We start from the raw sequence: 27,491 nt of genomic DNA on the forward strand, positions 1-27,491 counted from the left end.
ATTCTATATTATACTAACTAAAAAGAAAAGAGTGTTGCATAATTTGTGATAGTAAAAGTATTAAATGGTAATGTAAACTTTTTTCACTTTATTGGGATGGTAAGTTAATTATTATTTTTATCCAGTTACTAATTAATATTGTTAGGCTGTTTCAGCTCAAAAATATTCTTAATAAGATGTGATATTGTCTGTTTTGGATAAAAACTACATGAATTTTCCTAAAAAGCCTTATACCATTAAAAGATCATACATCGTATTTGTAACTTTTCAATTTTTTCAACTATCAATGTGAAATTTTATTCACACACCCGATAATCTCCCCCTCAAATTGAGTTCCACGTGGTCCATTATTATGATCCACGAGTCAATTCTGAAATTCACTGTGTGACACCCATATAACTTGAGTATTTTAGGCAACAAAAGTCCTCGACTAGCATGTTTTTTTATGTGAGTGTCTATAAACTCATATGGGAAGAATCGAGCCACACATTGTCATCTGCCTTTGTCATACTCATTCTATTGAACCTAGACTGTAATACTAGTTATTGTGTTGTTCCAACTAAAAAATCTTCTTAATAATGTGTGTTATTGTCTAATTTGGATCAAAATCACATGACTTTTTCTAAAATACCTCGCATTGTTGAGAATTCACATACCTTATATATAGCTTTTCAATTTTTTCATCTACTATTATGGGAGCTTGTATGCATTCCCAACACGATATTGAATCAATTGATAAATATCCACTTGAGAATGTCATAAATAAAGTGTTAAGTTGTAAATGATTATATTTCCTACCATATCCATTACACTCATAATTGTGTGATGTGGCAAACATTTAAATTGTACTTACGATATATAATTATATTTTTTAAAATACAAAATATAACTACATTTTGAATTTTGTAGAAAATAACATGCATTCATACAACTATTTCATGCTATGATATACATTGACATAGTTGATACCGTCTTTTCATTGATACTCGCCTTATACAATAATCATAACTATGGTTCGTAATATATACATTGTAGCTATGTTACGTAATTTCTCTCTAAATTGTAGCTATTTATAAAATGTTGTTAATGAAATTTGGTAGACCAGACCTTGTGCTAGTCCACAGTTCACTTAGAATTGAGTCGGACTAACATTTACGGGCGGATAAATTAGATAAAATATCTAATATGTCAAAATTTCTAATTAAAATAATCCAATTACCATTAATTATTGTAAATGATCGCTCAATACATTATTTTTTTCAGTGGGAGTACTTTTTGCTATACTAATCTTCTACTCTTACTTCTTTAGTTCTCCTGCTTGTTCTTTTCTTCTATGTTTTTATGCTTATTCTTTGTTCCTTTCAGCCATTAAAGCTTCCTTAAAAATTGACGTACCGAAAATATAAATTATTTTAAGTAAATAATATGTCAAAAAACTTGAAACTTTGAGATGAATTTGTATTTAAAATTGAAGATTGTTTAGAGCAGATTTAAATTGGTCGAAATTAAAATATATATATATATATATAATTTTTATTTTATTTTTACCTATATGACTATATAAGATGCTCTTTTCGAAGTCCTTCCACAATCTCCAATCCGCTAAAACTGAGTGAATAATCAACGTGCCTCAAATATAAATTATTTTAAATGAATAATATATTTAAAAAACTCAAAATTTTAAGATGAGCTCATATTTAAAAATTGAAACTGCTTAAAAGAGATTTGAATTAATCAAATATGTATATACAGAGATAATATAATTTTTTTTTTTTTACCCGTACAATTATATACGATGCTCTTTTTCGAAGCCCTTCCAAAGTCTCCAACCCGCTAAAACTGAGTTGGATTGGGTAGGCCGTCAACGATACGTTAAACATAAAAGCGCTAAGGAAACTCAAAAGTCTCAATTTCATTTCCTTTTTTGTTTTACTTTTCCCAAATCAAGTGCTATATATATAACAATGGAGAAAATTTGGCTGAGAGACCCATTCAAGTCCTCAATTAACAAAATGGTCTTCTATTATTTACTCAATTTAAAATATATCAAAATAAATGAGAAAAGGCACTTAATGAATAATTAAAATATAATTAAAATATTAGATAAACTAGGGACCTATTTATAAATAAATTAAATATATAAACCTAATAGAAGTGACATTGACTGCACATTCAAAAAAAAATTACTTGGCTCAGCCAAATTTTCTCATTGCAGCGGCACATTATCTCTTTCTCCTCCCTTCTTGCTAAAGACAGATTGCTTATTCAATTTACTCATCTTTTAAACTCTCTTTTTGAGTATTTTTCTTGAATTACTAAATTGTAAGTTTTCTACTCTCCCTTAACTCTACCCATCAACCTTATTTTGTAAAGAAAAATATTATAGTAATAGATATGCAATTAAAATTTATATGAAGTTATATTAAAGTAATTGCATTTTCTTTGTGGGTGTTGTTTCTTGATCATAACTTTTACTTGTTCTTTGAAGAATTTATGGTGCGAGTCGATCCTAAAAATGTTGATCGCGAGCTAGAGGAGAATCAGGTGCACCTTCATTTTTAGCTTTTCAACTTAAATTTCTCATCTCAGTGAGAAAGGAATCATTATTGCTATAATTAAAGTGACAGATAATAAATTGATTCGACTAAGTAAAAATCTGTCACGATTTACGTGACCAATTATTAATTGATCTACTCAATCAACCATCGATCTGCTTTATAAAATCATCCAAAAGGCTAAAATATTTTGTTTACCAAATCAGGCGATTGATAGTACATTAATCTGAATAATGTAAAAATCAGGCTGATTTTCTAAATATATAATAGATCGATTAATAGTTTGTCAAATACATTTATAATCAGTCCTTTAAAATATTGACACCAATCTTTAGTTTTTCTTATTTGTCTAATTGATATTACATTTGTTAGAATATCTTCAGGAATATGATATATCTAGCGAGGAGGATGAGTCTTCTAAAATCGTTAGTGATGGGAATGAGTCTTTTGAGACATCTAGTAATGGGATGAATCTACTGAGACATCTAGTAACGGGGATGAATCTGCTGAGGAGAATGATATATTATTGATACCAGAACGTGAAACCTCAGTAGACCTCTCCCAATATAATTTGCGTAAGAAATTGGAGGACGAGGATCACTTTGATGGACTTGTGAGCATTTTATCAAGGTGGGATGTTGTTAAAATTATACAATATTACTTGGAGAAGAAAAAAGTGTACAACCAATTTATGTATAGTTGTTTTGGCTGCTTATTAAAAGTGAACCTAGAGAATTGGAACAATTTTTTTTGTGGCCAAATCGTACACTATCTTTTACAACGACGTATTGTAAGCTTAAAGAAAAAGGAGATTTGGTTCATAATTGATGGTAAGCCAATTCGATTTTGTATGAAGGAGTTTGCTATGATTAACGGACTGAATTGTGAAAAAATTCACACTGATAAGGCTTTATATGATGAAGGGGCATCCAAATCTGAATCTGTAGAATCTATTGGAGAATTTCCACCCAAGGCAAAAGATTTTTTAGATCTAGTGTTGAACAAAAAGAGTAGTCTAACAAAAAATGATTTAAAGGAAATATTAAAGAGTGACAGATTTGATGCGCAAACAAAGTTGAAGATCGCTATGGTGTGGTTTGTTGAGTCTTTTTTATGGGTTGGTGATCAAAAACGGACTGTTGATATAAAGAATATGAAATTGATGACAAACTTTGATTACTTTAATGCATATCCTTGGGGTAGGCGTTCTTTTGAGATGGCAGTTGAATTTCTTATAAATGTTAACTTAAAGAAAAAGTCTGCAGAATGAAAGAAAAATAATTCCACATCTAAAGGTTATAGCTTGCAAGGATTTTCTTGGGCTTTTATGGTAAGATTAAATAATTTATGGTGAGATAAATATTGAACAAGTTATGTATCGATCTGAAATTTAATTGGTCATAACAAGTTATGTATCGATCTGAAACTTATATACTAATATTTATTTAGTACTTTTTTGTTTTCAATATAGGTGTGGGCTTTCGAAGCAATTCCTATACTAGGAGAGGCTTTTGGGCAGCCATTGATAGAATCTTCCTTGCCACTTTCAAGATTGCTCCAATGGTACGATAAAAAGAAGACACTCTCAGATTATAAAACAGTGTTATTAACAATGCAAAATAAAGAGGTGAATACTTAAGCTTGTTTGGTGCGATATTTCATTTTAGAAGTTTTTATTATTGTAGTTTTATTTAATAATTTATTTTCTTATAGGTTGTGGTGCATCCTACTTTGGTTCATACTAATGTTGAGTCAAAAATATTATATTTGATTAATTGGGAGGATTCAAAAGATGAGGTGGATGAGAATATAGATCGGTTGACAAAAGTAGTTAGTGGTGTGACACGATTAGTTAACTCTTCTCTCGAAAGGCATGAGATTCCGATAGCTATGGATCACGACGAACGTGAAACTGATATTAGAAGACAACCATCAAAGGGAGTTACTGAAAATATTAATTTGAGTGATTCATCAGATAAACTTTCTCAACTTATTGAATTATGTGCAAATATGTTTAATGAGATGAAGGATATGAACAAGAAGTTGAATGAAAGAATGGATGGTCTCGATGCTAAAGTAGACCACTTGAGTGGTATAGTGGGTGATTTGCATGTCCAGATAGAAAAATTAAGCAAAAAAAAAGTATGATGATGAAAATTTTAAGGTGGGTGATGAACAACCAGATATGTTGGAAAAGAAGGTAATTGGTGAGTTTGAAGAGGAAGGAAGCAACATGGTTGACAAAGATGAAGCTACCAAATTTGCGGGAGTATGTACTACAAGGGTGAAAAGAACAAAAAAAACTAATCCAAAATATGATTCCCCTTTTGCAACAGATCTCAGACAAAAGAAAATTTGGGAGGCTTCGAAGAATATGAAAACTTATAAAAGGAGAAAGATTGACGGTGATAGTTAGTAATTCTGTTATGATATTTTTTGAATCTGTCGGATAGAGTATGGATCAATCGGTTTAATTAAAATTTGTCTTGAATTATATTTAAGTTTAAAAAATTAGCGTATTTATATTATGCCACTTTTGTTCTCACTGATGGAAATATTCGACTTATTTTAATTTCATTAATAATTTTGCAGTGTAGATTTTCTATCATCATTTATTTCATTTATAGTCATTGAAAAATTTATGAACTGTCCGACAGATACATGATCTGTCTGTTAGATGTGATATCGGATATTTATTTTCTTACTTGTACATCCAAGTTGCGCTTTAGTTTGTAATATTGTTCTTTTTTTTTCACAAAAAAAGAGAATGTAACATCAAATTTTCTCTCGTATAAATGCTGATAAATTGAGCATCTGTCCGACAGATACATGATCTGTCTGTTACAGGCTTACAGCAGATGCTTTGGTCCGCCAGATGTGGTATCGATCGCTCTTTATCGTCTTATTCCTTATTAGTTATATGTTGATATTTCGTATTGACTTGAGAGTTGATGAATAAGGAGTAAAACTAATGAAAAATTCAAAAAATACTTAGCATGAGCGTTCGAGTATGTTCACTAACAAATTGTTGATTTATCCGACATATACATGATCTATGTGAGTTAAAACAATAAAGAATAAAAAAATTTAACACTTGTAATCTTAAATTACAATAAGAGAATTTAACACTTGTAGTCCTAAATTACAATAAGAAAATTTAACACTAACTGCATATTTAGAGTTCAAGTACGTTTATCGGGACAAGTAGTCTTCTTGTGGCCGACTTGCTTGCAGAGAGAACATTTGTTTCGCTTTTTAACACCTTCACCAACTGTTTATATCGGATATTTGTCCCTCGAAAAAGCACTTGCATTAGTCATATACTTGACACAAACAAGATCATGTCCACAACTCAATTCACCTCTTCTAATGATAGTTTTCATGAATTTATCAAAGGTAACATCACTGCTCACGAGCATTGTTCGAACTGTATCATTTTGAGAATTCCATCTCCACGATTTCTTGTCATCTACTCACTTTCCAAAATAATCAACAAGTAAGACAACTCCTGTCATGATTTTGTACCTATCTACAATAAATAATGTAACGTTATTAGAAACTAGTAAAATGAAACATTATTGCAAACATGAAAATAAAAAATAAAAAAATCTATAATGAATCTGTCGGACTAATTACTATGATCGATCAGCTATTGAATAACATAGAGGACTGATATATAATCGGTCAGATCGATGGTCAATCGGTCCATTGCAGACCAGATTCCATCTGCATAATAATTCTACAAATATATAAAATTCATTTGTGTACCTTCAAACTGAGGTCTTGATATAATGTTTTAACATAAGTCCGAGCTAATGCTACTCTAAAATAGTGTTAATCGGATTTAAATTGAGCTTGACTATTTCTTTAAAACTTTAACATCATCTTTCTCCAAATATAGCTTGTTAAAACCAACTTCACTTAAAAGGAAAGAGTTTTAGAACCTCAATAATACACAATCATATGCACAGAGGATAGATTGAGAGTGGAAGAAGAACAATAGAAGAAAGTAGAAAAAAAGACGTTGAAAGAGATTTTGGAGGATTTTTCTTATTTTTATTTTTTATTGTTGATTTTGAATCAATTTGTAGTTCATAAAAGATGAGTACTAATCTAACATAATAATTAAATTCTAAATCACAATTAAATTAGAATTTTTTACCGTGGGTCATTCCACTAAGAAAAAAAACTTAAACCCGTTTAATTAGATAAAAGACTTAGGAATTTTCCACCGTCCGGCTAAAATCTCGACATTTCTCCACCGTCCGGCTAGTCGGCAACCGTCGCTCCCCGTAATGAGCAGAACCGGCGCGACTCCCTCAATCTTTCTTCTCTTCCTCTTCTTCCTTGTTCTCTCCAAGCCATCACCTTGTTCCTCTTTTTCTTTCCCATTTTCCAACTACCATGCCGTCTTCTCTCTTTCACACTCGCTATTCTCCCGCGTCGCCAATCTCCGGGAAGCTCGCGGAGACTACGACGGCGCCTCCAGAGCTCGATCCATTGCCAAAAAACTGGAGAATGGTATGGGTATTGGTTTCTGGAAAGTCATGTGGAACGTGGGTTGGGATTATGCAAGGAATTATGCTTGGAGAGATGCTACGTCGTTTGAAATGTTCGGTGCTTTCTCTGAGCTGAATGAAATTCTGCGTGGTCTAAGCGACTTTTCGAGTGTGAGTTCAGATAGGGAAAGGGTTAACTGGATGAATCGAAATTATGAAAATCTATTCACATTTTCAAAATCTCTTTTTGGTAAATTTCGGAAGGTGTTTCGACAACCCGTAAGTTTCTACTTTTATATCTTTGGGTTAATTAGTAGAACAGTATTTGCATATTTACAGAGCATGGCATCCTTTCGAGCACACACTAGTTGGTACTATTACTTACTGCCTCCCAAAACAAGTGTCCTTTAGAATAATAAATACTATACTAGTTATAGTTTACTAAGTTATCCTAATTAGATGTTTCTTGAGAATTGAGTGAGCACTATTAACGATAAGTTATAATTGGAAACAATTACTACTTTTTGTCTTGAATTCCTAAAGGGACACTTATTTTGGGACGGATGGAGGATATCAGAATCAGCTTTGCATCTAGGATCCAATACCACCACCTTGACGTGCTAAATGTTAGGTGAAAGATTTGCTGGTGTTTGATCAGTCGTAGAACATATGTGTAGCTATGGGTTGGGAAAATTTGATGCGTCTCCTGTAAGCCTGCAACTTTAATTAGCCGTATATTACTAGATATTGAATTCCCATGCAATTGATGAAAACGGTTAAAACTTTAAACTGATAATGTTCTGTTACACATTGAGGAAATAATGAAAGGGCGACCATTGTGGACCCCCAACTAAGGTAGTTCTGACTTCATTGTATAGAAGTTATGTCTTATCGCACAGGCTTAGTGCAAGCATTTATAAAGTCTTTGATTACTTTATAAATAAAAGTTGCAAATTTGAAAGAGAGATTGTTGCAAACATTCTGAGAGCAATCAAACAAACAACCAATGATTGTCATCGAAGCAAGAAGCATAGACTATAGACTCCCAAGATCAAGTGAGAACTTGACATGTGTCATGTCTAGATGTTGAGTTGCTCAAATAATTGTTTGAAGTAAAGACTTACAAACCAAAACCTCGAAATGGATTGAAATGTTTAAATGACAAAGTTATATATATTGAGGAAACAAGAAATGGTAACCATAACCAAGGAAGTTCTCTAGGGTGTTGTAATCGTATAGGTAAAGTTGTAAATTTGAAGGAGGAGAGCATTGCCAACATGTTGGGAATGTGAAATTTAAATTTGACTGTTTTTGAAGATCAAAAGGTCATATTAGACAAGAAAGGAGTTTAGAGTTCAATTTTTGCCCCCCCCCCCCTTTCATTCAGTTATTCGTCAAAAAGTTTAGAGGTTATTGATTATAAGTAGACTGAAGATTGGTGCAATATATTTCTCCATTTTGATCAAAATCTCTGAAGATTGCCAATTCTTGGGCCTCCAAATTGGATGTTTTGGAAATTACTGTAAGTCTAACCTGTAGTAATAGTTGGTCAACTTTTCCGTTCATCTCCAACCTGAATACACTTGAGGAACATCCATCTCTATCTATGTTGTATGCTTGAATTGATGCTCATATTGAGCTTACAGTAAAATGGAATTAGTATGGGACATCCATAGTCTTGTCTTAAGCACACAGGAAACTCAACTAGTACGGGATACTGATGAATATCATATAATGATTTTGTGCTTATATTTCCTTCCTGGTTACCAAAAAAGAGAATCATGAATGTCTTAATTGAAGGCAAAAAAGGGACATATCATGGACCAACAATTCCTGTTTTATGTTAGAATTGAACTTTAAATAGTTTCTAGAGTGGGGGCTGAGTAGATAGTGATTAGGAGCTGTACCAAAGCTCGAGGATGAAGACTGAATGTATGTTGAGCCTGTTGTTTTGTACTTGGTCTAAGTTTGTTTTTATTTATTTATTTGAAGCAGGGTCTGCTGAAGGAAGTCATAGAGACACTTCAGAAGGAAGTATTAGAAGGTGATTTGCTTAAGGACTGCCTTGAATTGGGTTCTACTGATTTGAAGGGCCTGATCATGGTATTCAAGGATATTTCTTCAAAGTATACCTCTACTTTCTCTACCCGGGCAGACCTGTGACTGAGTGAAGTTGAAACCAAGGTATTATGGTTAACTCCGTAGCAAGTTTTGTTACTCTCCAGTGAAGTACTAAGTGTAATAGTTCAATGTAGAAGAAGCTGAACTTACTGTTTTCAGGCTTGTATTTTGGGTGACTTGTTAAGAGCCTAAACTATCTGAATATTTTTACTATAGTTTAGGAGTAGCTGATTTTGTTCAACTAAAGAAAGGCTTGTGAAAGGAACTCAAAGAAAGCTGCTTTAGTGTGGTGGGACTCCTCTAGTAGAAACTGCCTTACATGGGCTGTAGCTATAGCAGTCAGTTTGGTCCCTTGAGCAGTCCTCTCTGACCTTAATGTAAATTCTAGTAGATGTTTAAGTCATGTACTTGTAATAAAAATGCTATTTCCTTCACATTTGTCCAAATTGAAGGTATCAGTTTTCTTTCCAGGCAGGAACAATCTGAATTCTCCTTGCCTTAGACTTGGAGGAAAGTTCTCATGTTGGATAATGCAGCGATGTGCTTGTCCACATATTGTTCATGGTGACCTACTTTCAAAAGGTTTTTATATTGTAACAGAAAATGCAAATTGTGGTTGTTCTATCAAGTGTGATGTTGCTCTAATAGCAATTGCTGCATGTCTCACCATAGAACAACATATAGTGGCATGGAATTCATGATGGATGATCATCATCACACCCCAGGGCAAGAGAAATCAAAATGGTAATGATGTTTTTAGCAAGTAACCCAACTATTGCAGAGGTGGAATAGCTTGAAATAAGTCCTGGATTTGTCCAAGCATCTCCTCCTTCAAAAACATAATTGACGCTATCTTCCTTCCCTGCCTCTCTTGGCCCCATCCTGAAAAACTAACCCACACCAAAGCTTTATGCCATCGATTTAGTCTCCTTTGCTTCTTCTTATTTGTATACTATATATACTTTGTCTACCCCTTTACTGTGGATTAGTTTTTGGCTTCCATATTCTCTGCTTTCGAGGTACTGCTATATGCCAGAAATTCACTGTTTTATTTGAATTTGCACAAGAAAGATCACATAACATATATTAAGTTAGTAACGCCATGAGTGATATGTCAAGGTCATGCACATGACTTCTATTAGGGAAAATTTCATATATCTCGAACCTTTTAAGCATAATTATTCCATATGGTATAGTTTCCTAATTACTTATAATAGCAAACATAAATTTGCCATTATACAAGCGTTGTAGCGAATTATATAAATATTGTAGCAAATTATACACACGATGTACCCACTAATTATTTGTATATCGAAATATACGAACACTGCAAATTGTATAGCGAATTATATAAATATTGTACACGAATTGTATAGCGAGTTATACAAACGCTATTGTATAGTGAATTATACAAATGCAATACACGAATTATATAGCGAAATATACAAATAAATCATAGTAAATCTCAACAAAATATACCCACGAATGGTAATAAAATGAAATTATACCCATATAAAATAATAAACTAGTAATGTTTGCCTTCTCGTGTAATTTACCCTTTTTATTAGGTAGTAAAACGCCAAATCCCATTTGGATAAGAATTAGTGTGGAGAATTACTCTAGAGAGCTCAATTACTTGGGCTCGATTGACTGTTAATTTTTTAAAAATAAAGTAAAAAATTCAAATATATGTGTGAACTTATCTAGTGAAAACATCCATTTAAATTAAATTACTTCTTATGTTTATTAATACTTGTCATGTTTCGTTTCTTGAGAGTCAAATTGTATGGATTTTGGCCAATATTTTAAGCTATATCTTTTCATTGTATTAATATTTGAAGAGAACAGTATTGAAAACACTCCTAAACTCAACGCAAATTATTAGTTTCTTTCCCAAACTATTGACAACCGTAAAAAAAACTTAACTTGACTAACTAAACTTAAATACACCTTCGGTATTGCAACATGAGTAAAATAAACCCCTAAATTCTTGCAAGTTTAGGAGTGTTTTCGACACTTCTTTCAGCTATTTATTAAGATTTTCATGCTCCTTCAAGAGTTTGAGACCACTTGATATGTCATGTGGTAGATCGGAGGTGTATCTAAGTTTAATTAGTCAAGTAAAAGGGTGTTTTTAAGGCTGTTAATAGTTCGGGGATGAAACTAATAATTTGTGTCAAGTTGAGGAGTGTTTTCAATACTTCTCTCATATTAGAATGATTGTAACTGATACTATTTTTTGTATAGTTTTTAAATTTTTAAATATTAATTTAATTTAATTTAATTTTAAAGATTAGTTAAATTGATTTTTGTGAAGCAAAATGTGACAAAGGGAGGATGTACAAGAAAATTACTCACTATAGTAGAGGAATTGGTAACTTAAAACATGAAAGTGAGAGCCCTATTGTCTATTGATTGAGTTTAGCAGCCAGGTCCAGAAAGATCAGAAACATTTTAGTATTGACCTTTTCATAGACTTTGAGATTGTAAAGCTTTTAGAATTAGTCGACCAATAAAACGAAAAGAACACATTAAAGAAAAGCATGGAAAGAAATCAAGAATATAATGAAAGAAAAGTAAGAAATGTAACTAAGCAACATAATTATCTAATTAATCTAACAAGTGATATAACTTGTATCTTGATTAATCCTAAAAATATGTATAAGACCACTTCTGTTTCCTATTTTATGATCCTAGTGCTGAAGAACAAAGAACGACAGTAATGGAAAAAAGGAAAATATTCATTGCCTAACCCATTTTATTAATGATTCAATCCAGAGTTTGCTATTGATTTGAAAATTTTGGTTAAGATTTTCGATTTTTGGATCGAAGAGATTACAATTCAAATGAATTTGAATTGGATTGAATTCTTTACGTTAGATTTTGAATTATCGGTTCGTATATTTTGTTTTTAATTTTGATTTTTGAGCCTTAAGGCAATCCATAACAATTAACAACCTCAATTCACCTAATAGTTTGTCCTTAGAATGTATAATTTTCTATAGTTAATAAGGACTGAGGCCATCCTATCGTTCATGTCGTGTAATTCTATATCGACCTTCATATTATAATGAATAGGATTGTAGAGTACTATCTGTTGGACTTTTGAAAATTAGACTTATTAGCATTAGGCACATATGATATGGGTAAGATTGAATATAAGACATAAAAAAATTGAATATCTAAAAATTCATAGTACTAAATTCGATATCAAATTTAAATTCACAAATTTTAAAAATAAATTCAAAATCCAAATATTCAACAAAATATTCAAAAAGTTCGGATTTACGAATGGCCATACTATGCCCATTCCTAGAAGTAGCTTTTTAATTATTTCTTGACTAAGTAAAATTCTATTTATTTAAATAAAGATAAAATTAAAAGAATCAATGACTTCTTAATTTTATGAACACCTACCAAAATAAAAGACGAAAACACACTTATTATTATGAATGAAAGATAATACAGGTCGGCATTTTAATTTCATCATCTTCAAAAACCATGCATGTGACTGATAATTTTACGTGCATTAAATACCCTAGCTAGCTAAGGGTCCCTAAGCTATATCTTCATAACTTTCCCTCATAATTATATCCCAACACTCAATTCATTTCTCAACTCCCCTCCATGCTTGTGTGACCAAGTCGTTCTGAGCATAACTTGACTTTTTGCTGCACAAGAATTCAATGAAAAATTCTAGTATTTGAAAATTTTTAAAAATTTAAAAATTATTGTATTTTATAAAAACACTCATCATCTATTAATATTTATCTACAATCAAATTTATTAAAAAGAATAACTTATTTTTAATAAATTATAATTTATCTTGAATTAGTGACAAGTTTGAATATGTGATTATTGTACTGCTCTTGTTTCTATTATTGTTTTTGTTGTTGTCGATCATTGTCATCAATTATGTTATAAGGTTATTTTTTAAAACGGAACATGTTCGTTATAAAATGATAATACAAACTTATGAGTAATTTTAATAATTTTTATAACTACAGGTATAGATCATTTTTTTTAAAAGCCAAATATTTCTCCTAAAATTCATAGTCAAATGCATGGTGAAACTTCACCCAAAAATGACTTGTTAAAAATATATGAAAATTTATAATCAAAACACTAGCTAAATAAGAAATTTTAAGTATATTCAATTAAATTTATATATGCATGCACCACACTATCACGTGTGCCACACGATCCTATGCGTCACACGTAACTTCCATATAATTAGTAAAAATATTTTAAAATCACATATATATGGACTACAGTGGTGGATCTAAACTACTATATGCAATTCACGTACGGCAAATTTCACCATTTCGAATTCGGACTATACATATGTGTGTGTGAGAAAAAATATTGACAAATATATATATATATATGTAATCATCAATTATTTTGAATCCTCTACTGAATGATTTTTATTTTAATTCATGATCATGTAAGAGGATCAGAATTAGGGGTGTACATGGACCGGGTTGGTTCGGATTTTTTACAAACCAAACCAAACCATTTGTGTCGAGTTATTAAATCTATAAACCAAACCAAACCAATAAAAGTCGGGTTTTTTTATATCAATTTTTCTCGGGTTTTTCGGGGTTTTTCGGGGTTTTCGGGTTTCTCGGGTTTTTTGGGTTTTTTTGGGTTTCTCATAGTATCTAATAAAAAGCACAGAGCAATGCTTCTTAAAAAGAGTTCTAGTACAAAATATCAACATATAAGATGGAGTCACAACACTGTTTGAAGTTTTAACTTTATAATATAACTTTATAAGATAAGTTTTTTTTGTATATAATTTAGATGGGCTACTCAAGTCCAAATCTAAATGTAAGAAAGAAAACAAAAATGATGAAAAAAATTTAAAAAAAATTTATAAATTACATTTTAATAAATATTTTTATGTATAACATAATTTAAAAGTAGTATATCTATAATCTGGTCGGTTTGGGTTCGATTTGACTTTTTTTAGTTAAAACCAAACCAACCCTATAATGATCGGGTTTTTTTTTCAAACACCAAATCAAGTCAAACCAAACCACTAGTCGGGTTTTTTTTCCGGTTTGGTTCGGTTTGTCGGTTTGATGCGGTTTATCGGTTTGTCCTGTACAGCCCTAATCAGAATCAATGAATATTAAGACAAACTACGTCAGATTGATTGAAATGAAACAATAAAAGGAGAAGAAAGAGTTGGCCTGGCGGCATTGGATTAATAATTATGCGATACCATACCCGTATTTTACAATCATTGAGAATATAATATGATTTCTTTAGCAGCTATGAGCTAACTATATAACATGGAATAAATTACAGTTCATTTCTACCAATAAAAAACTGATTCTCTTTGTTGTTCAGAAATAATAGTATTCCCATGCACATGTACATCAGTTTCAGAGACATTGGAAATCCGTGAAACCATAACAAAATAGTATGCATGCACTCCCTCAGAATCATTTTACTAGTCATATTTTTAGTTCATACATCCCTTAAAAACTGATGAGTTTTTTTTTTATATATATATGATCAATGCCTTATTTATTAGTTTTAATTATTCAATAAATAAAAAGAGAGTTAAATAATTATAATATTGAAATATTTGTATGTGTTCAGTTCGATTTTCTATGTTAATTGTTTATTACTTTTAAAATTAAGTATAAACGGAAAGAATGTATTCAATTATATCTTAATTTTTTAAAATGATAATTATTTGAACCATTTATATTTTTAGTAAGCACGACGACTAGGATAATCTATCACTGCTCACACTTTCTCTGCCGCGTGAAATTAAATGCACCCAACTAACTTCTCATCTGTCTAAATTTAATTACTGACTATCAATGAATTCATGAAGTCTTTTTGTCTCATTGACCTCAACACATATAGTATATAATTAGACACTTGTTAATCTACCTAGTCTGGAACGCTCTATTTTCTACTACTACACTCTTTTTTTCCCCTCAGCTTCTTTTTGTTTGAGATTTATGATAATGGGTACTGGGGAAGTAAGGAGATGGATAGTGGTGTATGTAGTAGTGGTGCTTTTAGGGGGATATTATTATTATGGGGTAAAAGCACAACAAGTGCCTTGTTATTTTATATTTGGTGATTCTTTGGTGGATAATGGGAATAACAACAATATTCAGTCTTTGGCTAGGGCTAATTACTTGCCTTATGGTATAGATTATCCTGGTGGTCCAACTGGGAGGTTCTCTAATGGCAAAACTACTGTTGATGTCATCGGTAATTATCTCAAATTAAATTAATTAGTCTTCTAATTATAACATTTATATATAGCTAGCTAGTGTGAGAGATTTGTATAAATATATGAAGTATAATTGATATTGCTATATGTATAAATTCTGCATGTATCTAAAGCACCAGTACTTGCTCCGTTAATAGAAAAGATTCCTATGTTACCTTATTGGTACATATACATATACCTCTCATTTTCTACATTAATTAAGAGATAATTTTATTTGTTTCTCTTAATTAAGTGTATAATACGTTATTGTAAATCCATGTGGGGATACTAAGCATGATACAAATCCCAATTTTAAATTTTGAAAAGAAAGTCCTTCCTAATAATATCTAAAGATTGAAACTAAAGGCATAATTCTACCTACCTAAGTCATACAATAGTACTGACCGAATATTCACTAGACACATTTTTTTTCGACAAGCTTGACCGTTGAATTTCCCCAAAAAGAAAGGTATAATTTTATCTTTCCATTTTCAAAATAAGGAGTGACATAGAGTAGACAAAAATGGTAATAATGGGATATTAAAGTCTTCGACTTTCCTTTTCCACTTTTTCCTTTTAATTTTGCCAAAAGTAAGTTAAAAAAATATATTAATTGTGTTTGAATTTACAGCTGAACTTTTGGGGTTCGAGGATTATATTCCACCCTATGCAGCTGCAAGGGGTGAAGACATTCTCAAAGGTGTTAATTATGCATCTGCTGCTGCTGGAATTAGAGAAGAAACTGGCCAGCAATTGGTAATTAATTAATTTTCTTGTAGTTTTGTACATGCCTAATTGATCTTTTGTTATATTCACTTAATTATATTATTGCTGAATTATTGTCTTTATAGGGAGCGAGGATTACGTTTGGTGGTCAGGTAAATAATTACAGGGACACAGTGCAACAAGTGGTGCAAATACTTGGAGATGAAAATTCTGCTGCTAATTATTTAAGCAAGTGCATTTACTCAATTGGACTGGGCAGCAATGATTATCTCAATAATTATTTTATGCCCCTGTATTATTCCACTAGCAGACAATTCAATCCTGAGCAATATGCTGATGTTCTTATTCAACAATACACCCAACAATTAAAGGTGAGTTATAGACTTTTCGGTTAGCTGATTAAAAGTAATTGATAAACATCACATAAAAAAAAGAAGGACAAATGATATAAATAGGATAGAGAGATAATTACAAGTTACTTATATGTTTTAGGAAGAGTATTTTGAAGATTACGAAAGATATTAGATAAAATCGTGCGCTATCACACACGCCAAGGCTAATTGGGCTTTTTGCATTTTGTGTGTATTGCATCAGACTTTGTACGACTATGGAGCAAGGAAGTTTGTCTTAATTGGAGTGGGCCAAATTGGTTGTAGCCCAAATGCTCTGGCCCAAAACAGTGCTGATGGGAGAACTTGTGCAGAAAATATAAATGCTGCAAACCAGCTATTCAACAGTAGGCTAAGGGGTCTTGTGGATGAATTCAACAGCAATACACCAGATGCCAAATTTATCTACATTAATGCTTATGATATCTTCCAAGATTTAATTGACAATCCTTCAGCATTTGGTAAGTATTTCTTCTATCAAATGTTGTGCACGACATCTTCTTAAAACAGACTAAAAAAAAGTACAATATTGATTGGCTAACATATTTGGGTTTTAAACAACTTTTAGGATTTAGAGTGACGAATGCTGGATGTTGCGGAGTAGGAAGGAACAATGGGCAAATAACATGTCTTCCACTACAAAATCCATGCCCAAATAGGAATGAATACCTATTTTGGGATGCATTTCATCCAGGTGAAGCTGCAAATATAGTTGTTGGGAGAAGATCATACAGAGCTGAAAGATCATCAGATGCTTACCCCTTTGATATTCAGCATTTAGCTCAACTCTGAAGATTAGAGGTGAGACTAATATCAGATCAATCTGAAATATATATATATATTCTTGTGGAATTTCTATTATTGTCCTATAATGTATTATGAGTTACTACTAATTAATTTTATTATTTGAGAGATGTTATGGCTTCTCCTATATGTGAGTTTGACAACTTTGTTTTGTTCCTTCTTTTCATCAATAATTGTATGTGTAAATTTCTTATCTTATACTCCCTAATTAAGTGGCATTGCAGCTGGTAGTGTTGAAGACAATAGAGTTGAGGGAAGAAGCAGGGTAGAGGAATTGGTCAACTCATCAGGCTCATGATCTGAAGATTAAATGATCCTGAAGCGGACCTTTCCTTTGTGTTTGTTGTAGTAGTGGCGGAGACAAAATTTTCATTAGGGTTCGAAATATAAAGAAACAAACACATGAAGAAGTCAAAAGGGGATTAAACACACACACATATATACATAAAATAAACTTCCTAGCTCTGCCCTGATTTGTGGCTAGAATATAACTTATACATGTATGAGAAGTTCAAGAGATTAACTTCGTATTATATGAAGAAATTACTTAGAAACACGTACCTTAATAAGTTCTTTGAAAATCTCAACGAAAAATTTTAAAGCTCACAAACAAACTGTTGTAGCTACTAGGTGCGGCGCAAAGACAAAGTGAGCCATAAGTTCTTTGAATCTTTAATTTTTTTTTATATTTTTAAAATTAGTAAAATAAAAATAAACATTAAAATAAGATAAAATTATGTAGAAATTTAAAAAGAAAATATAAAAATAAGTGAAAGTGTATATAAAATTGCTTCTTAAAAAGCTAACTAGAATCAACAATTGACTAAAAAATAATTAGAACTATTTCATAAAAAAACTAATTACATTTTGAAAAAAAATAATAGGTGAAGATTTGCAAACCAACTTGAAAAGAAAATAACTTGAAAAGAATTAAAGCAAAAAATGAACCTACATTCAAAGGCTTCAAACTAGAGCAAATAATGAAGGATGATACATTTTTGCTTTGTGTAGGTATAAATGAAGACAGAGAATTAAATTAGGGCCAAGAATTTTTATCTTTTTTTTTTTTTTAACCTTTAGGATTTTAACTTTTTCTAAAAAAGTAATTACAAATTGATTTTATGTTTTTGGTACTTAATTAAAGATTTGTGTAGCAATTTTTAATTCTAATTTGGGGAGATTTTTTGAAGTTACGATCCAAAATCAATTTTTTTTCAATCCGAAGTCATGGTAGTTCGAAAACACTTAAACTGGAGAAGTTATACCTTCAAATATAAACTAGCTCTTCATTTCTTCAACGTATCAAGTAAATTTATCCGGCCTGCTATAAGTGTAAAAGAATCATATTCCTCGGAAATTTTTTAAATTTACGCCTCAAAAAAAATCTCGCTCAACGCCTAAACGTATACCCTGAATAATGAGACTTACACCTCACCATATTTCCGCCCCTAAACTTACTCCAAACGCATTTTTACCGCGCTTCACTCTAAAAACATTTTTTCAAAACATTGATAAGCTACGTACCTTTAATAAGTATATGGTATAAAAAAAAATGAATCAAAGTCATAAAAGTCTATCAAGATTGTAGGGTCATTTTGATTCTATCAACATTTAATTTTAGATCTGCATGCTTTATAATAGTAAAAACATTTACAACTTTGATTTGCTAGATCAAAAAGAAAATAGATTCTTTTCAAATATCTATTATATATACATTTTTATGTTATGATTTAGTCGTGACGAGGATTTATTAAAAGACCTTTGAATGTTTCACTATACGAGGATTTATTTTAGTCGTTTATGACATAAGAATTTATATAGCTAAAATTTAGATATGTATGTGTCATGATCACTAGATGATCAAAGTATAATATGTTTCTTAAGATAACTTTTAGTAGGTGTTTGTACATGCGATTTTATCTCGTGATTTAAAATTATGAGACGAAATCAGTGTTTGAACATATAATTTCATTTCATGATTTTAAATTATGAGACGAAATCTCAAATTCTTCAAAAAGTTTGATTTGAGAATTTCGTATTTTTAAAATACAGAAAGTGTCCCCATGTTTATATTTTGTAAGAAAAAAAATTAATATTTTATATCTACATAATTCTTTGTGAGAATACAAAAGGAGTAATAAAATATGAACACGATGATATATTTACTAATGATATTGACCAATAAATGACTCAAACTAAATAGTAAACTATGACTCATGTTGAATTTTACTTTTATATTGAATTGAAGTTCGATCAATAAATGTTGTATCTTTTTTTAGAATAGTTTCGTGATAGTGTATTATAATTTTATTATAAACTTTTATTTATTTAGTAAGATTGTATAAAAACTTGAGGCAACTTTGATAGTTTCATAACTTATGAAATCTTTATGTTTATGGGCAAAAAATATAACTTAAAAATCTAAATTACATATCCAAACAAAACTTTAAATTTATCTCATATAATTTCATTTCACATGATCAAACATGTCCTTAATATTGCTAAAAATATCATATTCAAAAAAGCCGAACAGGGTATAAAATAACAAAATTGGAAAAATCATTAAATTATATATATTGGTTCGAGTTAAATAAAAAGGTCATACATAACACCTCTACTCAACTAATTTAAAGCTAAACTGATCAGCACTTAATTTGACTATCAATTAAGCACCTTGATCATTCTACTAAAGTTCCAATTGAATTAGGATCCACTTTCTATTTGGGTGGGCTTTGTACTATTTTAAAAAGGGAAATGACACAAACTAAGAAACATACACTAATTGATTAATAGGGAAACTTACATAAATATATTATATTAAAAAATTATTTATCATTTACTGCAATAATATTTTTTTAATTGGACACTTATAATATATTTATAATACAATTTAGTGAGAATAATTTATAAAACTCATTTAATACAAATTTTATTCATGGATAATATATTTATCACTCACTTTAATACATTTATAATACATTGTGTCAATTTCTTACCAAAAAGTATAATATATTTTAAAGCACATAAGTCACTCTTAATACATGACAGATATCACTTAAATCAGTAATTATTTATTAAAAAGTGTTCTCCCCGATATTTTTTCCTAATTAATATACATAGTTATAGTTTAAGTTAATTCCACTCGCAGTAAATCTTTTTCAGTAATTAATATACATAGTTATAGTTACGTAGAATTTGTATAATTAAGCCCTTAATTGTATAAATTCAGAATTTCCTAATTGAATAAATCCAAATTTTGTATATGCTTACCATACCATGTATATAATTATAATATTGATATATTTGATTTGTAAAGTTCTGCAAAAAAAATTAAAATGTATAAATACAGAATTTTATGTGCTTACCCTATTTGTATATTGTCATCGTATTATACAAAATAATTGCTATAGCTATCTATAGTTACGAAATGTAATTATCTAAACTATAGTTATTTCGGCCTATTAAAATTTTTATAATAGCTATTTGTAAAATTTTTATTTTTAAAAACTAACTCATCCCTATTTTTTTAATTAAAAAAAATTATATAATCAATTGTGATGCCAAATTCAAATTGGCCAACTGCCCAAGGATATGTTGATCCCATAACTTTATGTATCCTAGCTAGCTACTCTCCTCTTCAAATCCATGTGACTGGCAAGAGAACTTCCGGATCGTAGAAGCCGCGTTCCTCTCATATTAATTATCAGTTTTCCTTTTTATTTGTCCTTGAAAAAAATCATATTAATAAGAAAAAGAGTTTTACTAATTTACTCTTTATGAAACTTTTTTTAACACTTTTAAAAAAATTAATTAAATGGATAAAATAAAAAAAATTCGTTACTTCTATCTTAATTTTTTAAATTGACAAGTAGTTTAAACAATCACATCCATCACTTCCCCTCATAAATACAATAAAGTCGGCCATTCTCCTTACCAAATATATGTTTTTAATTCATAGATTTAATTTGTACACCCTATGACTAAGTCTTCCCAAAAATTTGCATTAATGGCATGTCGATATCCTAGCTAGCTAGATATTAGCATGAGTATTGATTGGGACTTTTTTTTTTTTTGGGAACCCATCGGTGCCTCGGAAGTAGGCATCAACTTTTACTTAGACACCTCAATTAAGTTTTGTTCATTTTAGATATCTCAAGTAAGGTTTTGATGTGTCATTTTGACACTTTTTTTACGATCACCCAAATATCTAAAGTGTGTGTAATACACTTGCCGATAATGTATCAAAGTGGCCAATTAAATGAAAACATGTGACATATATATCAAAAATAATTTTAAAATAATGACTTTTGAGTAGAAAAAAAGTGGTCATTAACTTGATGACATATGTCATTTTTTACCCAAATAATAATTAAAAAAAAAAAGAAATTCATCTTCTAATAAAAAGTGATTTTCGAAAAAAAACAACCACCCCCATCTAGTTGTCTGCTTTACCTACGCCATCCAGTCGTTGTCGTCTTCTCCACCTCCACCCACCCCAACCCCAACTCTTTTCCCACCCATATTGTCTTCTCAAGAAACACTATCAAAAGAAACTATTTTGAAAAATTTATTTTACAAAGATATAATTTTTTCTACTTTACTTTTAAAAAATCAATTACTAATTAACAATAGAAGGAAAATAAGAACTAGATCTAGACAATGACAATGAGATTACAAATCAAGGTCCAAAGTTACGGAGGAAAACATCGAGAAAATGAAGAAGAAGAAGAACAAAAATAAAAAAATAAAAAAAGTGGTCTTCACGCGCTCAAAATGGGTGCAGCACACACAACGTGCCAAGTCAGCACAAAGTGTCAAAATGACACATCAGAACCTTACTTGAGATGTCTAAAATGAACAAAGCTTAGTTAAGGTGTCTAAGTGAAAGTTGGTACCAACTTTAAGGGCCACTGGGTTCCGCCTTTTTTTTCTATCTTCTTGGCCATTGCTCTTTACTGTTGGTTCATTTTCTTGTGGGGAAAATTAAAGTGTAAAGAAAGTCAAACCAAAGTGCAGTAGACTTTGATCATTTCATGGTTTGCTCATGAATCATCGACAACTCATGATTGAGACTTTGCAATATGCACTTTGGACTTTAATGTGCAAAATCATTTTATGAACTTAATTACCAGCTAGTAGTTGGGAGGTTGTGATGAATTCACTTTCTGCATGTCGACCAATTTCGATCTGTGATGAATATGAAGAGAAAATAGTTTAATACTGAATTTGTACATGTGCACTCAATTAGGTAATTTCTTTTCAGCTGATCGAGTATTCTTGCTAAACTAAATTATCTGTTATTTGTATGAGTAGAGAATTTATAAAACTAGTTGAATGGACATCATAATTATAAAAAAAAATAATGAGTTTATACAAATGGTTATAACGAACTGCTACGTCTCTACATCCCCCGTCCCAACCCACCACCACCACACAACCCCAACCCCACCCTCCTTAAAAAAAGAAAAAAGGTATCTAAAACTGTTAATTGTCCCCCCCCCCTCCTAAAATTATGTTTGCTCTAACTATTTCCTTCGTTTCGTATTAATTTCCCAAATTACTATTTCTTTTAGTCATATTAAGTGAATTATTGAGATTTTTTCATAGTCTAAAATAAGTGAATTATTCAAAGTTCAAGAGAATTATTTGGATTTATGATATAACAATGTTCTTAACTACTTTACTTTTTTTAGGAGAATAGTTAGGAATAGTCAAAAGGACAATAGTAAAAAGTAGCATTTATTTATGTCCTAAAATATTTTTGTTAAGGGGTGCGCCATATCCCTATAATTTACTTAATATGGTTAGAAGGAGTACTTGTCAATTTAAAAGACCAAGATATAATTAATTATTTTTATTTTATTTTATCCTTACAATTAATTCCTTTTCTAAAAGTGTAAACAAGTTTGTAAAGTTCAAATAAGTTTCTTAAAGGGTAAATTAGTAAGACTGTCTTTATTTATGCTTTCTTAATAAACGTGCATGAGAAAAAGTAGACAACTAATATATATGACAAGGGGAGAGTAGATATATTTGAACTTAATTTATCAACTCCCAGCTATTGATTAAAAAAAAAACTAATCAACTGAAGCACGATTCAGAATAGCTTTATTAAATAAGAAAAGGGGAAAATGTACTACATGCTTAGTAGATCATTAATCATTTATAATGTACAATGATGGATCGATAAGATGACATTTTTAGCTTTTAGTACCCTTGACTAATTAATTACAGTACATAGTCATTTGTTAGATATTGTAAAGTTCTGAGTGAAGATTTTTATGAAGATTTCTTCTACGAAAAACAAAAACCTGTAACAGGTACAATTATAGATTGTGATTCTTTGGGCCCGACCACAAGGGTCTATTGTACGCAGCCTTACCTTGCATTTCTGCTAGAGGCTATTTCCAAGAAATGCAAGGTAAGGCTGCGTACAATAGACCCTTGTGGTCGGGCCCTTCCCCGGATCCTGCGCATAGCGGGAGCTTAAGTGCACCGGACTGACCTTTTTTTTAGTCTAATAGTGTAATCACATATATATATATATATATATATATATATATATATAGACACAAACTACACCAAAGAATCACAGTCTATAATCATACATGTTACAGTTTTTTGCTTGTCGTACTTAGAAAAGGATGGTTCTAAAGTAGGTGTCAAGCTGAGAAAAGGCCTAGAAGAAATCTTCATATGAACACACATGAAGTTTAATTAGTATGAGGTAATTAAGTACTTAATTAGCTCCATGCAGAAAGATCCAGTGACAAACTTAGAAAGTCAGAATAGCTATAACCAAAAAAAAGATACACGTAGCCGTCTAATCAGTGTGGGAAAATCTACCAGCTCCGCGTAAATTTAATGCTATCTAATCAACTTCTCATCTGTAAAAGTTATAATATACATAAATTTATTTAAACGAAATATATTGTCTCTCTATATTTGACTTTCAACATCTATATATACTCATTCATTTTCTAACTCCTTTCATCCCCACTACTCATCACTTTAACTACTAAGTACTTAGCCTAGTTTTAAAGCTAAGAGTCTCAAAATGGGTAGTGAGATGAGGATGAGATATATATTGGTGGTGGTTTTAGGGTTGATAAGCTTGGGAGATTATTTTGGAACAAATGCACAGCAAGTTCCTTGTTATTTCATATTTGGTGATTCTTTGGTGGATAATGGGAATAACAACAATATTCAGTCATTGGCTAAGGCTAACTACTTGCCTTATGGTATTGATTTCCCTGGTGGTCCAACTGGGAGATTCTCTAATGGAAAAACTACAGTTGATGTCATTGGTAAGACATGATATCTCCTTTCTTTTGTTTATAGCGACTGATTCAGAATTTTAAGATAGGAAATAAACTTTTTAATTAATTAATGATGTGTATGTATTTAAAATTATTATTGAAATTTTTCCTATAGGTTGATTTCATGACATTATTGAATTAAACGTGCACTTATTAGTACCTATATGGTGAATTTGCTACTTTACGTATGAAATATCTGATTTTAATTTAGTACCAAGTTATTGAAAATATATAGTTTGCTAGCAACAATTTAAACAAGGAAAACTTGTAATTACAAATTTGTGGTTAGAATCCGAATGTGTGTGAAATTACGTTAATTAATTATTACTATTATAAGATTTAATTCAAATCATAATGATCTATTTTCTTATACTTGTACTTTCTGTAAAAATATTTCTTGCTCCTTTTATGAGATAACAAATATTTAATTACTGTTCATTAGGCATCTTCATATATACATGTTTGAATTCACCAACGGGTGCTTACTGTCCGAACAATCTCTCTTGCCCGATAAAAAAGTTGAGATTAATTATATGTGTTATAATTTACAGCGGAACAACTGGGGTTCAACGGCAATATTCCACCCTATTCATCTGCTAGGGGCAGAGACATTCTCAGAGGTGTCAATTATGCTTCTGCAGCTGCTGGAATTAGAGATGAAACTGGCAGACAACTGGTACGACGTACTTCATTTTTTTTTCTATTTATTTATTCTTCAATTATTTTTTTTGGGTATAACTAAAAATTGTTTTGTGTATGAATTTTTTTTAGGGAGGAAGGATCAGTTTTTCTGGACAAGTGAATAATTACAGGAACACAGTGCAACAAGTGGTGCAAATATTAGGAAATCAGAATGCAGCAGCTGATTATCTTAAAAAGTGCATTTACTCAGTTGGGCTTGGTAGCAATGACTATCTTAATAATTATTTTATGCCTCTTTCTTACTCCACTAGTAGACAATTCACTCCTGATCAATATGCTAATGTTCTTATTCAACAATATACTCAGCAACTAAAGGTAAGTTGTATGTCAATTGACTGTTCATTTTTACTTATCCACTTTGAACACGCTCTTTAAAAAAAATCATTAATATGAGTATTTTTACCATAACATTTTTTGATTTTGAAAAATAATTTGGTGAACAAGTAATTAATATTAAAGTAAAGTAGGAAAAAAACTATTATTTTTATATGTTAAAACTGACAAAAAGCGAAAAACTATAATTAAGAACTGTATGTTTTGTGGTGATAGATTCTATACAGCAATGGAGCAAGGAAGTTTGCCTTGATTGGAGTGGGCCAGATAGGGTGCAGCCCAAATGCATTGGCCCAAAACAGCCCAGATGGGAGAACTTGTGTACAAAGAATCAATGTAGCAAATCAGTTATTCAACAACAAACTCAAGGCACTTGTTGATAACTTGAATGGAAATACACCTGATGCAAAATTCATTTACATTGATGCTTATGGAATTTTCCAAGATTTAATTGAAAATCCTGCTGCCTTTGGTAATCTTTTTCATTTCTAAGTTTCCCCTACATCAATCATTGTTTCCGTATGATTTTTCTAATTACCCGAGTCTACTATTAATTTCAGGATTTAGAGTGACGAATGCTGGATGTTGTGGAGTAGGGAGGAACAACGGCCAGATTACGTGTCTTCCTTTCCAAAGACCATGCATAAATAGAAATGAATATCTATTTTGGGATGCATTTCATCCAACTGAAGCTGCAAATATAGTTGTTGGGAGGAGATCATATAGAGCTCAAAAGTCATCTGATGCATATCCTTATGATATTAGTCGCCTAGCTCAAGTTTGATTAATTATCAAATACTATCTATCTTCGTTACAAATATTAATTATTGTGGAATTGACATCTTTAATTACTATAAGATGTAATCATAAGTGTTTAATATTTTTGATAAAATGTTGTATTTCCAGTCCCCCACTTTTTAATGAAGAATTTTGTTATGAGTATACCTTGTGTTGAAATTGCTTGAGTTTAATCTATAAACGCAAATTATATAAGTTTGACAAAGTGCTTGATAATTGTTATGCATCGATTATTCAAATGAGACATTAGCAAGATATAGCTATTATTAATCAATCTTGTGATTAGGGGTGTACATAGACCGGTTTGGTTTGATTTTTCATTAAAATTAAAATAATCAAATCAATTATGTCGGTTTATTAAACTTATAAACTAAATCAAACCAAAATTAACTGGACTCAAGCTACCCATCCCAAGAAGCAAATTACTACTCACTACATCAAAACAATCATTAAGCTCTTGAAGTTGCACATCAATGACCGCAAAAAAGACTTCAACATGCAAATGGTGTGAACAACCAACACCTGAAGACTTACAAACTTACAATCTATAGAACGTTGTGGGTGGAAATACACACTAAGCGATGCGAAGCTGAGCCGCTGCCGGATTGCTTTAGAGGTGAGGGGCGACGGGGACGAATTGAGATGCTGAGCAGTGGGCAATGGAAGTTTTTTCTTGGAGAAAAATTTGAAGAAGGAGCAATAGGGTATGAAGAGAAAGAGAAAGAAAAGGAGGTCAAAATTATTCTTTATGTTTAGTCAAATAAAAGAAAAGTGAAAGAGTTAAATTAATTAGTTGAAAATAATTATTGATTAATACTTAATAATAAGTCAACAATAATTCAAAATTAAAAAAAAAAAATAAAAAAAAAATCGTCCCAGTAGTTCCCCTAAAAAAAGGAGCTTGACCAATTTTTACAAAAAAAGTCATAGGGCAAGTCATATTCAATGGAAAAAAAAATGGTGAATAAATGGAAGGAGAAACAGTTTTTCGGTTTGGGAAT

General features: G+C 30.9%; 2 protein-coding genes across 3 annotated transcripts; both read left to right on the forward strand.

Moving 5' to 3' along the window:
* The first annotated feature begins 6,724 nt into the window (after positions 1-6,724).
* On the forward strand, positions 6,725-10,177 carry LOC129875145 (uncharacterized). Of its 2 annotated transcripts, none has more exons than XM_055950580.1 (2): positions 6,725-7,333; positions 9,047-10,177. In XM_055950580.1, exons 1-2 carry the CDS (start codon positions 6,851-6,853, stop codon positions 9,215-9,217), a joined length of 654 nt encoding a protein of 217 aa, XP_055806555.1. In that variant the 5' UTR covers positions 6,725-6,850; the 3' UTR covers positions 9,218-10,177. The 2 variants fall into 2 exon arrangements, with proteins under 2 accessions (XP_055806555.1, XP_055806557.1); XM_055950582.1 differs by having other exon boundaries at positions 9,050-10,177.
* Positions 10,178-15,079: 4,902 nt separating this feature from the next.
* LOC129872619 (uncharacterized) lies at positions 15,080-26,634 on the forward strand. The gene is made up of 10 exons (XM_055947559.1): positions 15,080-15,418; positions 16,051-16,175; positions 16,271-16,516; positions 16,740-16,995; positions 17,103-17,323; positions 24,369-24,645; positions 25,209-25,333; positions 25,429-25,674; positions 25,909-26,164; positions 26,253-26,634. The coding sequence occupies exons 1-10, from the start codon at positions 15,160-15,162 to the stop codon at positions 26,474-26,476; spliced, it is 2,235 nt and encodes a 744-aa protein (XP_055803534.1). The 5' UTR covers positions 15,080-15,159; the 3' UTR covers positions 26,477-26,634.
* Positions 26,635-27,491: the final 857 nt, after the last annotated feature.

This window comes from Solanum dulcamara, chromosome 11, assembly GCF_947179165.1.
Source record: "Solanum dulcamara chromosome 11, daSolDulc1.2, whole genome shotgun sequence".
In the NCBI taxonomy this organism is placed as follows: domain Eukaryota; kingdom Viridiplantae; phylum Streptophyta; class Magnoliopsida; order Solanales; family Solanaceae; genus Solanum; species Solanum dulcamara.